The sequence below is a fragment of the Onychostoma macrolepis genome, chromosome 13 (assembly GCF_012432095.1).
Source record: "Onychostoma macrolepis isolate SWU-2019 chromosome 13, ASM1243209v1, whole genome shotgun sequence".
NCBI lineage: Eukaryota > Metazoa > Chordata > Actinopteri > Cypriniformes > Cyprinidae > Onychostoma > Onychostoma macrolepis.
The window spans coordinates 26,470,776-26,488,431 of record NC_081167.1 but is presented as its reverse complement, the minus strand read 5'-3'; the positions used below and the strand labels follow the sequence as shown (position 1 = coordinate 26,488,431).

Sequence of the window (17,656 nt, the reverse complement as noted above, 5' to 3'; positions counted from 1 at the left end):
ATAAATAGTACTAAAATAAGACTGCACCCAAGTCACAGCATTTCATCCTTCAGAAAAAATTAAAAAATTAAAAAACAAGAACATCACTTTAAATTTAAATCTCACAAAATGGCAATGTATAAAAGTAATTAAATTAACTGAATACCGCATGACTTCTTGCCTTAACTAAGTATAATTTTTGTGCTTTTCAGATACTAAAACAAATAGATAAATAATGGTATAGTAGTGAATATGATAGAAGGATTACATAAACAATGTGAACTGGCAGACACACACAACAATACACCACGCCACCTGCTGGTCAGATAACTGCAGCAACTGCTGTCAAACTGTCAATCACAGCACAGATTAGAGCAGACGGCTGGAATTAGTGCTGCTGTGTCCACATGCAGAGAAATTAAACACTAACTGAGACATACTGAACGCTAACAGAGTGACTGACCCACAATTGCACATCAGAACAAGGATCAGGGAGTCAATAAGAGCTGGCCTTTCACATTCACATTCAACTCAATGGCTCTGTCTTCATTTCACATTCTGAAAAAACTTTCCAACTCATCACAAATAACTAAAGCTTTTCAACTCTTCCATCCATTCTGACACAAAGCATCCACTTTGCACCATCCAATCACTACCTGAAGAACAAAATCAGACACTGCCCTACATTTTCCATGAATAATTTTTTTTTTTTTTAACCACAAACATCAGCTACAAATTTAAAATGTTTCCTGATTTTAGCTTGTTTTTCTAAACTCCACATCTCTTTATGCTTCTCACCCGGGCTCGGACTATTTGCTGTGGAGCCTGTTCATTCTCCATGAGTGAACCCGTATACGCCTCCTTCTGGAAGACTGGCGCATTGTCGTTTACATCCAACACGTTAATGCGAAGGCGTCCCGTAGTCTCCTCTCCTCCTCCATCACGGGCCAGTATTGTTAGAGTAAAGCGTCTCATGAGCTCATAATCCAACCGGTCTCGCAGAGTCACCCAACCCGTCTCAGCATCCAATGAGAACCTGGGGAGCAGTTAATATATGGAAATGAGTAACCGTTAGCCAATTAATTGTTGCAAGAGTGGTACTTAAAGAGACAAATTAATTAACCAGTAAATGAGAACTTTGAAAGTGTTAGATCATGCAAAGGCTATGTTCAGAACAGCACACTACCATAGACTCATATTTAAGTGTTTTTAGTATTATACAGTCAGTCAGAAGTTTGTAATAATTAAGATTTATTTTATGTTTTTGAAATAAGTCTCTTCTTCTCACCAAGGCTGCATTTACTATATTTTTTATTAAATAAATTTAGCCTTGCTAAGCATAAGAGCATTAAAAATCATCGAAATCTTGACAATTATTTACTGTATATACTATTATAGTATTATGTCATTTTTATTTTATTCGTTTTTTTTTACTTATTCATGTTAACTTTAGTTCAAGTTCCTAAGTCCAGATCTGAATCAAATGATTCACCATACACAAAGTACCGATTTAAATCAAATGAGTCGTGAACCCGCTTCAAAGTTCCAATCTGAATCAAAAGATTTGTGAACCAGCTCCGAAGTCCCGATCTAAATCAAGTGATTTGCGATACACGCTTTGAAGACCCGATCTGAATTAAATGATTCACAATCCAATTGAATAGCTTCGGAGTTTCGGAAAGCTCCATTTCACCCATCACTGAAATGCTTTTTAAAATCATTACAAGCGATGTTGAAATTCGAAAATGAAATGCTCTTTTGATCTTATTTTTTTTTTTGTTAGTGAATCGCTTGAACTGAATGATTGAAGTGACGAGTTCAATCAGAGCGGTTCCAGCGTAAATGACTCAGTTGAATCAGTTTTTCTGTTCCTCTGCTTTTCGTGTCTTCAGCTACAGTACATTTACGCAACATTGTCAGTACTACTACTGGTTTAGCGAAAAACTATGAGGTTTACAAATAAAATATTCATATTTCCATTCCAAAGATAAAATCCAACACAAATCTACGAACATATTCAGATGAGGTAACTGGTTTACTGCTAACTAGTGAAAACACTCCATTAAAATGACGAGTGATGGATGGATAGATACAGTCATGGCTAAAAATATCAGCACCCTTGCAATTCTGCCAGAAAATGCAACCCTTCTCTCAGAAAATTGTTGCAGTTGCAAATGTTTTGGTATTCACGTTTATTTTTTTGTTTGTTTGCATTGGAACAACACAAAAAAAAACAGAGAAGAAAAGTCAAATCTGATACAATTCCACACAGAACCCCAAAATGCACTGGACAAAATTATTGGCACCCTTAACTTAATATTTGGTAGCACTCCCTTTGGAAAAAAATAACTGAAATCAATAGCTTCCTGTAACCATGAATGAGTTTCTTACACCTCTCTACTGGAATTTTGGACCAATCTTCTTTTGCAAACTGCTCCAGGTCATTCAGATTTGAAGGATGCCTTCTCCCAGCTGCTGTTTTAAGATCTCTCCACAAGTGTTCTATGGGATTCAGATCTGGACTCTCCAGCGCTTTGTTTGTAACCATTTCTGAGTGCTTTTTGAAGTGTGTTTCGGATCATTGTCCTGCTGGAAGACCCATGACCTCTGGTGGAGACAGTTTTCTGACACTGGCCATTACGTTGAGCCCCAAAATTATTTGGTAATCATCAGATTTCATGATACCGTTCACACAGTCAAGGCATCCAGTGCCAGAAGCAGCAAAGCAACCCCAAAACATCTTTGAACCTCCACCATGTTTGACTGTAGGGACTGTGTTCTTTTCTTTGAAGGCCTCATTTCTTTTTCTGTAAACAGTGCCATGATGTCCTTTACCAAAAAGCTCTACTTTTGTCTCATCTGTCCACAGTAAGTTCTCCCAGAAGGATTGTGGTTTTGTCACATAAGTTTTGGCAAACTCCAGTCTTGCTTTTTTATGCCTTTGTGTTCAGCAGTGGTGTCCTCCTGGGTCTCCTACCATAGCGTCCCTTTTCATTCAGATGGCGACGGATAGCACGAGCTGACACTGTTGTACCCTGTGTCTGCAGATCAGTTTGAATTTGTTTGGAAGTTAATCAGGGTTTTTTATCCACCATTCGAACAATCCTTCGTTGTAATTTTTCATTAATTTTGCTCTTCGGTCCACGTCCAGGGAGGTTAGCTACAGTGCCATGTGCTGTAAACCTCTTGATGATATTGCACACAGTGGACACAGGAACATTAAGATCTCTGGAGAAGGACTTGTAGCCTTGAGATTGTCCATGTTTTTTCTCTCAAATCCACAGACAACTCTTTACACTTCTTTCTTTTCTCCATGCTCAGTGTGACACACAACACAAAGGTTGAGTCAACTTTTCTCCATTTTAACTGGTTGCAAGTGTGATTACTATATCGCCCACACCTGTTACTTGCCACAGGTGTGTCTAAATACAAATTACAGGAGCATTGCATGCTTGAAAAGCAATTATTTCTTACAATTTTGACAAGGTGCCAATAGTTCTGTGTGAAATTTTATCAAGTTTGACTTTTCTTCTTTGTTTTTTTGTGTTGTTGCAGTGCAAACAAAAACAATAAGCATGTGAATACCAAAACATTTGCAACTGGAACAATTTCCTGAGAGAATTACAAGGGTGCAAATATTTTTGGCCATGACTGTAGATAGATAGAACGATAGATAGATAGATAGATAGATAGATAGATAGATAGATAGATAGATAGATAGATAGATAGATAGATAGATAGATAGATAGATAGATAGATAGATAGATAGATATAAATGCAACAACAATTTTACTACCAAACTTAGCTGATAACAGGACGTTGCTCATCGAATTAAGGGTGTAGTACAGTGATGCCATTATAAACTGTTTTGTCATTGCATGTTTCATAATTTCACACGTTCATGCTTTCATACATGTTTCAACTTTAAAAAATAAACAAATAGACATAAAATATCGCATGACAGTATGCATTATGTACTGTTTGGCATGCAGTAAACAGTGTGGTAGTATTTAATTTGAAACACAGCCACAGAAGAAATAAGTCTACGGAAACAGAAGAGAAAGGCATGCAAATCTACAGAGATGTGGATTAAATTAATCAGAGGAAATTAATGAATTAAACAGGATGCTGTATCAGTGTGAAAGGTCACAGTATGTTAATGAATGATAATCTCACTGGTCTGGCTCATCGCTGAAGTAATACCGAACCACTCCAAACGTGCCAATGTCATTATCCGTGGCCTGCAGAGAGAAACACACAAACAGAGAGAAATGAGCATCATCAAGACGCATACTCTTGGTCGTTCTGTATGTGAATGTGTGTGTTTGTGTATCCTTGAGTGTGTTTCAGTGTTTTAATATTGAGATGATGGTGTCAGCATCCCCTGTCCTACCCTACAAAGTACTCTGTTCTGCACGATTAACACTGAACACACACACACACACACACACAGTCTCTCTTCAGGAAGGACCATAAGGGGAAGAACTCTCCTCACACCAGATGGGCTGGCATGAACTGGCTGCCCTGTCCTCTGTCCTAAAACAACACAAGCTTTTGCTTCACCTCTTAAATTGTCAGAACTGCCTTTATAAAAGTAAAGGAAAAGAAAGTAAAGATGAGTGACAACACATAAGTGGGCTCACTGACATGTTCACCCACACCTCAACACTCACTAAGCCTGATTTCTGCTGCTGTTTAAACCCCAGTGAGCCGCATTGATGTCTATTCGAGTGCTCTATAAAGACAGCAACTCCACGTTATACAGGAGTGCATGCACTGGAGACTTGACTCACAATTGATTACAAAAAAGTTTGACTTTAGTTAATTGCTAAGCTAACAAAGTGATAATCTAATGAGCATAAATATACATACTTCACAAATACTGGGTAAAATAGACTCAACAATTGGTTGAGACAGAAGCTGATATGTGGCACTCAATTTTTAATGCAGAAATGATTAAAAATCCTTAATAAAGCTGTAATGAAAGCTACATTTTAGAATAGATGAAAATCTTTAGAAATGCTGCAAACGTGAAACATGTAAAACTGAAACATGTATAAAAAACACAAAAGCACAAAAATTACAAAAATTTAAACTAAAATAAAAACGAAATTTTCAGCATTACTCCAGTCTTCATGTCACATGATCCTTTAGAAATCAATCTAATACGCTGATTTGATGCTAGAAACATTTCTGATTATTATCAATGTTAAAAACTGTTTTTTTGTGGAAAATGTGAGATTTTGTATTCTTTGACGAATAGAAAAGTTAAATAGAAATTTTGTAGAACTTTTGCAATTTTATAAATTCTCTTGATCAATTTAAAGGTATTAATTTCTTAAAAAAAAAAAAATCCAAACTTATACATGGTAGTGCATAATCCACTTTTCTGCAGAAAAACAATCTGTATTTTCTTTACAAATCAATCAATTCACAACCAAAAAAATCTGTCAAGGTAGACATGCACCATAGTAATAAGTATAGTATATGAATATGTAATCATTCGGTATCAAAGCATGTTACATTATTCTCCTGAAAATGGGAAATAAAGTCTTTCTTGAAACCACAGCGACAGATGCTGAATTTGGCACATGTCAGAATCATAAAAACTGCCCAAAATGACACTGCATTTGACAATAAATACAGCACAGGAACATTATGAGATATATCTTAGTGAAATAGATGTTGTGTAATAGCATACACACAGCATAAAATGTGGGTGTGTGTGCATTTGGAAATAAAGTTCTTCAGTGCTGAAGGGAAACAGATTCAAACCTGACTTGTATCTTTATGCAAATTAATACAAAAGGTTGAAAAAACAAGTCACTGCAGAAACAACAGCGCAGCTGCGTATGTGCGTGAAAGAAAAACAGAATATGACAAGTGACGCTTCTCTTTTCTAACACACTCACACAAACGCCAAGTGCAACATCTGTTAGATCCTGATATAGAGAGAATTTGTTTTCTTTTTTGGAATTGATAATCCATCAAAGCAGATGTGCAGGTGTCTGTTATCAGACAGTTGTTATTGGGGCTTGATTTGGTGGACTGAAACTGATCTGTAGAGTTTTCCGCAGCTATTTGCTGTAATTATACACGTACACTGTCTCATTCTCATAGCCTTATGTAGCCAGACTTTGCCAATAGTCAACGTCTGGTCCAATTTGCAGCTTAATCCAGCCAAGAACTGGCCACTTAGACAGGAAGAGACCATCTGATGACATTTAAAGTGACCAACCATAGTTTGTTTTCTTTACGTGACCTTTAAGGCCAAAAATTAATGAGGCCATAATAACTGAGACAGGTTGTACCAAAAACAACAGAAACATTAGTGGAAAACAAGAGTAATATCAAGCCATCCAAATATAAAAATATTACAGAATATTTAATGGATATGACCAAAAATAAACATACTAATATAAACGTGTGCATAAATACACACACATACAGTATATGTTTTTAAAATATTTACATGTATTTACTTGTCTATATTTCTATTCATATTTATAATAAATTATAAATAAATATATTTAATGAATAGAAAACAAAAACTTGTATTTTGGATGCGATTAATCGTTTCACAGCACTAATGTATATATATATATATATATATATATATATATATATACATACATACAGGTGCATCTCAATAAATTAGAATGTCGAGGAAAAGTTCATTTATGTCAGTAATTCAACTTAAATTGTGAAACTCGTGTATTAAATAAATTCAATGCACACAGACTAAAGTAGTTTAAGTCTTTGGTTCTTTTAATTGTGATGATTTTGGCTCACATTTAACAAAAACCCACCAATTCACTATCTCAACAAATTAGAATACTTCATAAGACCAATAAAAAAAAACATTTTTAGTGAATAGTTGGCCTTCTGGAAAGTATGTTCATTTACTGTATATGTACCATATTGACCCGAATATAAGACAACCCTGATTATAAGATGACGCCCCTTTTTCCAGATGTACCTTTTGGAAAACGGCTGTTTGAAAACCAAAATCTTTTTGTTTTTTCTCTCTCTCTGTAAAACACATTTTTTCTTAAATTATTTTCATATTGCATATTTTTCCTATTTTAATTTTTGTTTTGAAAGTATGGTAAATACTGGTAAAATGTACCAACAATGACATTGAAAAATATACACTTTTTGATATACCATAAAAATAACAGGTAGCCCATCTGAATTATATAACATTTAGGCTATCCATCTCATAGTAGCCTACCAAAATTGTATTATCAGTAGAAGTGAAATCTTATTGTAAATCTTATTTGCTCTTTTATTTGGTCATTTCTGTTTGTTGTCTCAATTTCCTATCTGCATTTCAATAATGATCTGATATAGCTGCATTTTAATCCAAGGCTCTGCCAAAAACGTATAGTCTTAAATCTGATCTTCAGCTGCTACATTGATGGGGTATTTTTGCAGGAGTCTGCCTGCGGAGTCTATATTGGGTGTTTGTCGCATTTGACAAAATCCCTTTTGATGTGTGTGAATCCCAGAGCTCGTGCTTGTAGAGTGTGATGGACTGTGCTTCTGATTAAATTATTTAAGGCTGATTCTCATTTAAATGGGATGCCAAATTTGATGTTCTTTTACAGTTTTACTTAATTTTTTTGTGGTGCTGATGTTAATGTCAAGGTAAGCGTATGATGTAAGAGCTTGTTGTTTAATTTCTCTCTCTATGGCGAGCGTTCTGTGATGGATCACGGCTGGGTGCTGGTAATGGGGTTTCAGTTGACTGGCGGTGCTGCTGGTGTACAGGGTCATAGAGTTGTGGGAGTGTGTGCTGCTGTCAGTGCCACTATTACAATCCATGATTCAACCGTGCCCTGATGATGACCTCACCCTCTGTGTGTGTTTGTGAGTGTGGATTATGACCAGCGCCTGGTGCCACTCTACAGTGTATTCAGCCAACCGGCCAAAACAGTTTGTTACAAAATATGTTGCCAGAGTTTTACTGTGACACGGGTGGAACAGCAACGGACCGCAATGTTCACTTCCTTCATCTTAATAATCGAATAAACAGCCAATGAGCTTACACTTCTGAATGCATTCAGCCAATCAGTGTGTGATCTGGGAAGAAAAGAAACAAACGTACAAACAAAAAGAAAGAAAGAAAGAAAAGGACAACAAAAAGTAAAAGAACAAATTTACCAAAACAAATTACAAACAAAATTAAAAATTATCAAACAAAAATACAGAAAGGACAAACAAATCAATTCTTTCTGCCTTTTTTCTTCTCTATAGCCTTAACAGAATAACAGAATAAGCAAACTAACAAACAAAAAAAAGAAGCAAAAGAAAAGAACAAACAAAAGAGAATGAATAAACAAACAAAGTAAAACAAGTCAAGAACGAAAAATAAAAACAAAATGGATAAAAGGAACAAACAGACTAAGAACAACTGAAATATTAACAAATAAGCAAAAAAAAAAAAACAGATGATAGAAAATAATAAACAATTAGACTCGATCTTTCTTTCTTTTGTCTTATATGTATCCGTCCTTTATACAACTTTCTATAAACAAACTAACAAAAAATGAATAACTGACAGAAAACAAAACAAAATAGAGAACAAACAAATGGACAAAAAACAAACAAACAAAAAATAAAATAAAGAATGAACAAATGGACTAAAAGAAACAAAAATTTTACAAAATGTATAAACTGATCAAAAAAAAAAAATCAAGGAACAAAATAAATATAAGGAACAAACTGGGACAGAGAAAAACAGATTAACAAAAAAGATAGAAAGTAATGAACAAAACAGACTTGATCTTTCTTTTGTCTTCTCTATAGACTTTCTTTATACAGCTTTCTACAAACAAACAAGCAAACAAATGACAGAAAAAAGGAAAATGAACAAATGGACAAAACAAAAGTAAGAACAAAAAAGGAACTAAATGAATAAACTGAACAAACAGAAAACATTTATGGATTTTACAAACAATTAAAAGAACAAATGAACAAATGAAATAACAAACATCAGGATAAAAAAAAATAAAAGTAGCAAATAAACAAATGAACAAACCAGCAAGCAAAAATTAAATGAAAGAATGTGATTTTCTCTCTCCATTGTCCTCTCTATCACTCCTTCATGCCCTTTTGCACAAACAAAATCCTCCCCTTTTCTTCAGGCTCTGCCCTCACAATTCTCTCTGTTTACCTCTCTCTCTCTCTCTCTCTCTCTCTCAGTGTGATTGACAGGCCCATAAGTGCAGTGATGACAGTGCCAGGGCTCCGGGTGTTAGCGTGACAACCGTCGCTACGATGAGAGGAGACTTAATGCAGGTCAGGTGAGATAGACAGGGATCAGAACGGAGAGAGGACAGGAGAGGTGATAGTATCTCTCTCTCTCTCTCTCCACCATCCCTTCTTCCTGCTCATCTTTTCTGCTCAGTCTGCCAAAGACACACACCTGAGTCTCCAGACAGCAGCCCAACAGAAACACAAAGATACTAAACTTCAATAAAAGTGCAGAGGAACGGCCTGAAGACAGGCCTGAATGTGCGCCTGATAGTTTGGACCAAACCCTGAAAAGACGGTTCTCTCTGACTGACACGTGTCAGACAACATCTCAGTGTGAATGAAAGCAAAAGTGACACCAGGGTGAGGAGAGACCCTCAATAAGACATCCAGCTGTAACAGATGAGACAAGAGACCATCCACAGAACAAAAAACCCTCTTTTCATTCACTCAAACCAAACAACCAACAACAGTCAGTGCTTAATATTTTCCTTAAAGTCTTCTAGCTTAAGGCCCTTCACACCACAAACAATAACTTCAAATAAAACTAAAATGATAACTATCAGCATCCACACCGTTCTGTTTATTATAAGCATGTGCAGGACCTGCTGCTTTAAATGCTGATTCTGATTGGCTTTCAGTTGGAAAAAAATCGTTTTGAAAGTGATTCCAACTATATTGTTCCTCTGTGTAATTATCGTTATAGTTGTGGTGTGGACTCTATGCTTTACATTTAGAACAATTAAAAAAAATACCTTTATCATTTTTGCTATAGCTATCGTCATTGGTGTAGATGGGCCTTTAGTGTGTGTGTGTGTGTGTGTGTGTACCTGTTTTTCTATTCAGGTGGGGACTTAAACCTGAATACACACAGACTCATGAGGACTCGTGTCACGGTGGGGACCTAAATTGAGGTCCCCACGGGTAAACAAGCTAATAAATCACACAGAATGAAGTTTTTTGAAAATCTAAAAATGCAGAAAGTTTCCTGTAAGGGGTAGTTTAGGTGTAGGGTTGGTGCAGGGCAATAGAATATACGATCTGTACAGTAGAAAAAGCATTACGCCTATGGAGAGTCCCCACAAGGATAGCAAACCAGACGTGTGTGTGTGTGTGTGTGTGTGTGTGTGTGTGTGTGTGTGTGTGTGTGTGCGTGTGTATACACACACTGCCGTTCAAAAATTTGTGATCAGTAATATTTTGTTTTGAATAAATAAATACTTCTATTGGAGAAGGATGAATTAAATTGACCAAAAGTTACAGTAAAGATATTTATTATGTTAAAAAAATATTCAATTTCAAATAAATGTTCTTTAGAACTTTATATCTCAGAATAAAAAAACTCCAAAAAATAAAGCAGTGCAAGACTGATAATAATAACAGACAATTTCTTAAACACCAATAAGCCTATTAGAATGATTTCATGTGACACTGAAGACTGGAGTAATGCCTGCTGAAAATAAACTACATTTTAAAATATACTAAAATAGAAAACAGACATTTTAAATTACAATAATATTTCACAATATAATTAATATGATGATTTTAATTTAGTTCTTATTAAGTTAATTTAGAATCAATGATTAAGAAACAATCAACAGAAATTACTGAGCAGAAACACTGAGCTGAATCTACTTGCAATTAATTTAATCAAAGTTCACTCTTTCCAAAAAGCACATTAGGTGAACTTAATGACAAGTTTTGAGAGACACCATTAGCTACTTAATTAATTTAATGGAACAAGTTTCCTCGAATGTTTTGAGTAAATTCGGCTTATTAGGACACTCAAATGAGTGTGTGTGAGACAGTATTAGTCTCGGTGGTCAAAGTGAATCTGTGACTAAGCTGTTAGTGACACATTAATCCAATGGAGCAATCTGCCAAAACACACACATTGAGGCCTACACTCCTCTGAGACCCTTAGGGCCTCACTAATCTACCGAGATTAGCTGAAAAATGTCTCCACAAGTTACAATCGGACTAAACATTCTTATGGGCATGTCAAAAAAAAAAAAAGAAAGGTGATTCATAAATGAATAAAATTCTGCTTTAGAATAATTTATTCTAAAGCAGCAAAAAAGGCCTATAGTTATTATATTAGCTTTATTTTAAAATAATTTAGCCTAGGGTAAGCTATATGAAACTAGGAAAACTACATAAGACATAAATACATTACAAACATATCAAAACATGCCAAACATAAAGAGCATTTGCAGCATTTTGTCTTGGCATTTCTTTCACACATTCAAAGACATTTAAACCAATCAAAACTTGCAAAGTCATATAAATCCTAATAACTGTGAAAATAAAACCTGTGTACAAGATTGTGTATCACGATTCAATGTATACATTTTTAATAATAGGCTAGAGGTTTAAATAAAGCAATTAGATAGAAATTAATATTTTATTGAGGTTAACAGAATTAGACCAAAGGAACAATTATATCAAAATGACGACGTGACAACAAAATGATGGCGATTGTTGTGTAATGTTGGCCTTTAAAAGTGGGCAGATGAAATGGCTTCAATCAAAATGAAGCAATATATATATATATATATATATATATATATATATATATATATATATATATATATATATTTCATTTAGTAAGGGGAAAAAACTGTCCAAACCTGCCTGGCACTACATGAAAAAGTAATTGCCCCCTAAATCTAATAACTGGTTATGCCACCCTTTACAACAACAACTGCAATCAAGCGTTTGCGATAACTGGCAATGAGTCTTTCACATCGCTGTGGATGAATTTTGGCCCACTCTTCTTTGTAGAATTGTTTTAATTCAGCCACATTGGAGGGTTTTCGAGCATGAATGAACTGTTTAAGGTCATGCCACAGCATCTCATTTGAATTTAAGTCCAGACTTTGACTAGGCCACTCCAAAACCTTCATTTTGTTTTTCTTGAGCCATTCAGAGGTGGACTTGCTGGTGTGTTTGGGATCATTGTCCTGCTGCATAACCCAAGTGCGCTTGAGCTTGAGGTCACAAACTGACGGGCGGACATTCTCCTTCAGGATTTTCTGATAGAGTGCAGAATTCATGGTTCCATCAATTATGGCAAGTCATCCAGGTTCTGAAGCTGCAAAGCAGCCTCAGACCATCACACTACCACCACCATGTTTGACTGTTGGTATGATCTTCTTTTTATGAAATGCTGTGTTGGTTTTAAGCCAGATGTAACGGGACACACACCTTCGAAAAAGTTCAACATTTGTCTCATCAGTCTTCAGAACATTTCCCCAAAGGTCTTGGGGATAATCAAGATATTGTTTGGCAAATGTGAGACGAGCCTTTGTGTTCTTTTTGGTCAGCAATGGCTTTTGTCTTGGAACTCTCACATGGATGCTGTTTTTGCGCAGTCTCTTTCTTATTGTTGAATCATGAACACTGACCTTAATTGAGGCAAGTGAGGCCTGCAGTTCTTTAGATGTTGTTCTGGGTTCTGTTATGACCTCCTGGATGAGTCGTTGTTGCACTCTTGGAGTAATTTTGGTAGGCCGGTCACTCCTGGGAAGGTTCATCACTGTTCCAAGTTTTCTCCATTTCTGGATAATGGCTCTGACCGTGGTTCGCTGGAGTCCCAAAGCCTTAGAAATGGCTTTATAACCCTTTCCAGACTGATACATGTCAACTATTTTGTTTCTCATCTGTTCTTGAATTTCTTTAGATCGTGGCATGATGTGTTGCTCTTTAAACATGCTTCACTTTGTCAGACAGGTTCTGTTTAAGTGATTTCTTGATTCAACAGGTCTGGCAGTAATCAGGCCTGGGTTTGGCTAGTGAAATTTAACTCTGCTTTCTACAATAATGTGTCTAATCACAATTCTTTCATGATTTAACAGGAGGGGGCAATACATTTTTTCCGTAGGGCCAGGTAGGTTTGGACAGCTTTTTTCCCTTAATAAATGAAATCATCATTTAAAAACTGCATTTTATATTTACTTGCATTATCTTTGTGTATTATTAAGATTTTTTGATGATCTGAATCTATTAAGTGTGACAAATATGCAAAAAATAAATAAAAAACAGGAAGGGGCATAAACCTTTTCACAGCACTGTATATATATATATATATATATATATATATATATATATATATATATATATATTTATTTATTTTTAAATTTGAAAATAAAATTCTCCAAGAATCATCAGACAACGGGAAGACAAGTGCTGCCTCAGGGCAATGTCTGAGTCTTATCAACTGTTTACTGAATAAACCTATTACAGCAATTAGATAAACACACACACGCAAGATGAACGTCTTAACAAACTGGAGGACCGTGATAAGAAAATAAGTAAAAGAGTGATTTCTAGAGAGAGGAAGAAAGGGAGGAGAATGAAGAGAAGTGATGTGGACAGAGAGAGAGATAGATCAGCTTTCCGTTCAAATTTGGCCGTAACAACAACAAAAAAGAGGGATTAAAATATGCGTGACAGGAACAACACAGCCAAACTACATCAGAACAGAGAGAGAGAGAGATTTGCCAACATGAATATGAGGTCTGTATTTAGCCAGCGGCTATACTTTATAGACAGACCATCATCAGCGACTGTCCTCCTTTTTATGATTAAAGAAAAAAAAATAAGACTCAAAGCAAAGAATAATGAGAGAAAATTGAGAACAGAAACCTATGTCAAAAGTATAGATCCTCTCCTCTTCTTCATTAACTGTAATGCAAGTATTATTAGTGCTGTGTGTATTTCAGACCTTTCCAGTTAAAGTGGTTTAATAATGGCGCAAAGCTGCAAACTGGACCAGATTTTATGCAACAAGACAAAAATGTGGTTATGTGAGACTACAAGTAGCTGAAAAATAACAGTAAACAATGGTGCCTAAACTAAAAATCAGCACTAGATGAGCAGGCAGAGCTGAGCCAATGGTTCTTTTCCAGAGCTTTCAAGATAACATTTTGGTCAATATCGAAGCCAAAATCAGTTGAGAGAAATGTTGATTATAAATGAACCGCAAATACTGGAAAGTATTGATTAAAGCAGCACGATCTAATTAATTAACAAATGTGTGTGTGCTCGGATTTTTTTGTGCTTATTAGTACCAGTAGCTTAGCAACTTAGCAAACTCAAACCTTCCTGTAATGCATAAATGAGTGTTCACGGAATAATGAATGCAAAAATTATGCTTTTCTAAACCAAAATATCTTTTTTTTTTTTGGGTGAACTGTCTCTAAGTCAAATGTCCATATGAGTATGTAAACACACACACACACACACACACACACACTAACAAAACTCCTCAAGAGAAATAATGTGAGTGAACAAACACAAACATAGAACCATTAACACACACCCATGAACATACACCGATTCAAACCATGAACCAGCAAACACATACACACTCAAAGAGACAGAAATCCATTAGTGCTATAATGGCTGAAGGAAAAGCGTGTGTATAAATGCAAGTGAAAATAATAAATAGGACATGGAGAGATGCAAACAAACTGCAGCCAAAAGACAGACTGAAAACAAAGAAGCAATTTAGCAGATATGAGCTGCCCTCATCTCATGAGACACATACAAACTAAATCACTATAAATATTTATAATGATAACCACTGCCGTCACTATAAATATTAAACAACGTCTCTCTCTCTCTCTCTCTCTCTGTGTGTGTGTGTGTGCGCCTTTTTAAACACACAATAGGTTGTGTATATGGAGTTTTGTGAAGCACGACTTTGTGTGTTACACTGCAAAAAATGGCTGTTTGAAAATAACAAATAATGTAGATTTTGGCTCAAAAAAGTAATAAAAAAACTTTTCATGTAATAAGACAAATCAACTTGGTAAGATTAACAACAAAACCTTTCCTGATGTTCTGCATGATTCAAATCACACAATTTATCAATATTATAAAATAAATACAATTCAAATAAATGAATATAATGTGATATTATATATACTGTATTAATATTATAACACATTATATTCATATATTTGAATTCTATTTAATTTATAATATTGATAGTGTGTGATTTGAATATACATTTTTATGTATATTCATGCACAATATTTTTATGCATAATATATTTTATGCACAATTTTTATTTTAGCTGTTGATCAAAACATAGTCAAGTTACAGTTATATAATGGGCTTAAAGTGTACACTCTGAGCTTTAATTTGAGGGTATTCTCATCACAATTGGAGGAACGATCAAGGAATTACAGCTCTTTAATATGTACCTCCCCTTTTTTCCTGATTAGACTTTGCCAAAAACATCTTAAAAAAAAAAAAAAAAAAAGCATGCATTTCACTTGTTAAAGACAAAACTAAAGGCAGAAAGACCCACAAACAAACAACATCTGAAGTCAGCTGCCTGGCAAAGCATCACAAAGGAGGAAACCCAGTCTCTGGTGATGTCCATGAGTTCCAGACTTAAGGCAGTCATTGCTTGCAAAGGATTCTCAACAAAATATTAAAAATGATCATTTTATTTACGATTACATTTATTTGTCCAATTACATTTGTGCCACTGAAAATGGGGGGACTGTGTATAAAAATGTTTGTTTTTATGTTATATTTTTGTTCAATCCCTTGAATTAAAGCTTAAAGTCTGCACTTCAATTTCTTCTTGATCGTTTAATTTTAATTCTATTCTGGTGACACACAGAGCCAAAATTATGAAAACAGTTTCAGTGTCAAAATACATATGGACCTTACTGTATACGATTTTTTTTAAGAAACTAATAATTTTACTTATCTAGGATGCATTGAATTGACCAAAAGTAACACTAAAGACTTACATTGTAAATAGGAAAAAAATTTAATATAAATGCTGTTCTTTTGTACTTTCTATACACCAAAGCATCCTGAAAAAACAGTATTATGGTTTCCACAAAAATATTAAGCAGCACAACTATTTTCAACATTGATAATAATAATTGCAGCAAATTGGAATGATTTATAAAGGATCATGTGACACTGAAGGCTGGAGCAACACAAGCACACAGCTGTGACGTGAAACTACACCAGCTTTAAAGGGGTGGTTTACTGCGATTTCACTTTTTTCATTTTAAATAGTGTGTAATGTTGCTGTTGGTGCATGAACAGTATCTGCAAAGTTGCTGCGCTGAAAGTTCAACGTAAGCGGAGATATCGTCTTTTAAAAATCAGGAAGTTTAATGCCTACAAAAACGACTCCTATGGGACTACAACGAGATACTTCCCGGGTTGCATACGTAAAAAACCCATCAAACCCCTCCTTCCGGAACACACAAAAAAGGGGGCAAGGCCATGTTCTGCGGCTTTGTCGAAGAGGAAGAGTTACAGTGGAGAGTTGTAGCCATGCCGTCAAAACGGTGTTATTTTCACCCAGCTGTCTGGTCTTCTGTGTTCGGGCTTCCTACGGACGCTGTAGTTCGTCAGCAATGGTTCAAATTTATGTTTGATTATGTTCCTGACAATTACAATCGTAATTCAGCTCTCTGTGCTGCGCATTTTACGGAAGACAGCTTCCAGAATCTACACAAGTTCAATGCCGGATTCACACAGAAACTATTACTAAAACATGGAGCAGTTACAACTTTAAAAACAGAGGCAGCAGTTGTTGGGCCACAACCTGTAAGTAAGATTTAATCATTTTAAATGTATTTGCATGTATAATTTCAGACGTAATGTTTTAGTTTTATCAAGGACGTAAACAAATGCCAACGCTGGCTTTAGTAGCCAGTTAGTTAAATGCTATTTCGTGTGTCTTTGACAAACGCGTACAAACATTTTGGACCCGAATTTGTAATTATGTACTAATTTTGTAAATGTATTTTCCATGTATACTTTATGACGTAATTTTTCGATTTGATCAAGAACGTAAACACAAGCCAACGCTGTTTGGTTATAGTAGCCAGTTAGTTCGATGCTATTTTGTGTGTATAAGACAAACGTGTACAAACTTCAAAAATTGATATGTAATCACAACAGCAAACTTCCATTCAGAAACGTTTGTAAGAGCCGTGCTTGCGGAAGTTCTGCTTGACTCTCTTCATTACCGCTTTCTGGGTCTGATTCTGGCTCAAACTAATATGGCAATATTGACACCATTATTTACATTTGACCGCAGCACATGCGACTGTCGCCCGTGAAGGTAATGGGCGTGAAGTTTCCGGACAATGTGCAGTACGCAGTTTAGCCAATCACAACACACCGGCCCAACTAACCAATCTGAGCCCATCGCCTGTTTCTGAGGGAGTGGTTTCAGAGAATCAGGAAGTCAACCGGTCGTTCAAATGACAGAGGAGAAAGCGGCTTACAATAAAGGTGAAATATATGAAAAATAAGGCGTTTTTTAACAAACGAAACACGAAGACATGTTATATTGCACCCCATAAACACAATCAAGCAAAGAAAAAAAGCAGTAAACCACCCCTTTAAAATGCAGACACTGTTTTTATGC

General features: G+C 35.5%; 1 protein-coding gene across 1 annotated transcript in view; it reads right to left on the bottom strand.

Annotated features, from left to right (window-relative positions):
• Positions 1-17,656, bottom strand: part of cdh23 (cadherin-related 23) — a 274,516-nt gene that overhangs the window by 74,904 nt on the left and 181,956 nt on the right. Inside the window, exons 14-15 of the mRNA XM_058795349.1 lie at positions 4,156-4,220; positions 778-1,015 (exon numbers count right to left, since the gene is read on the bottom strand). Of these exons, the coding sequence (XP_058651332.1) occupies positions 778-1,015; positions 4,156-4,220 (303 nt within the window). The remainder of the gene's footprint in view (positions 1-777; positions 1,016-4,155; positions 4,221-17,656) is intronic.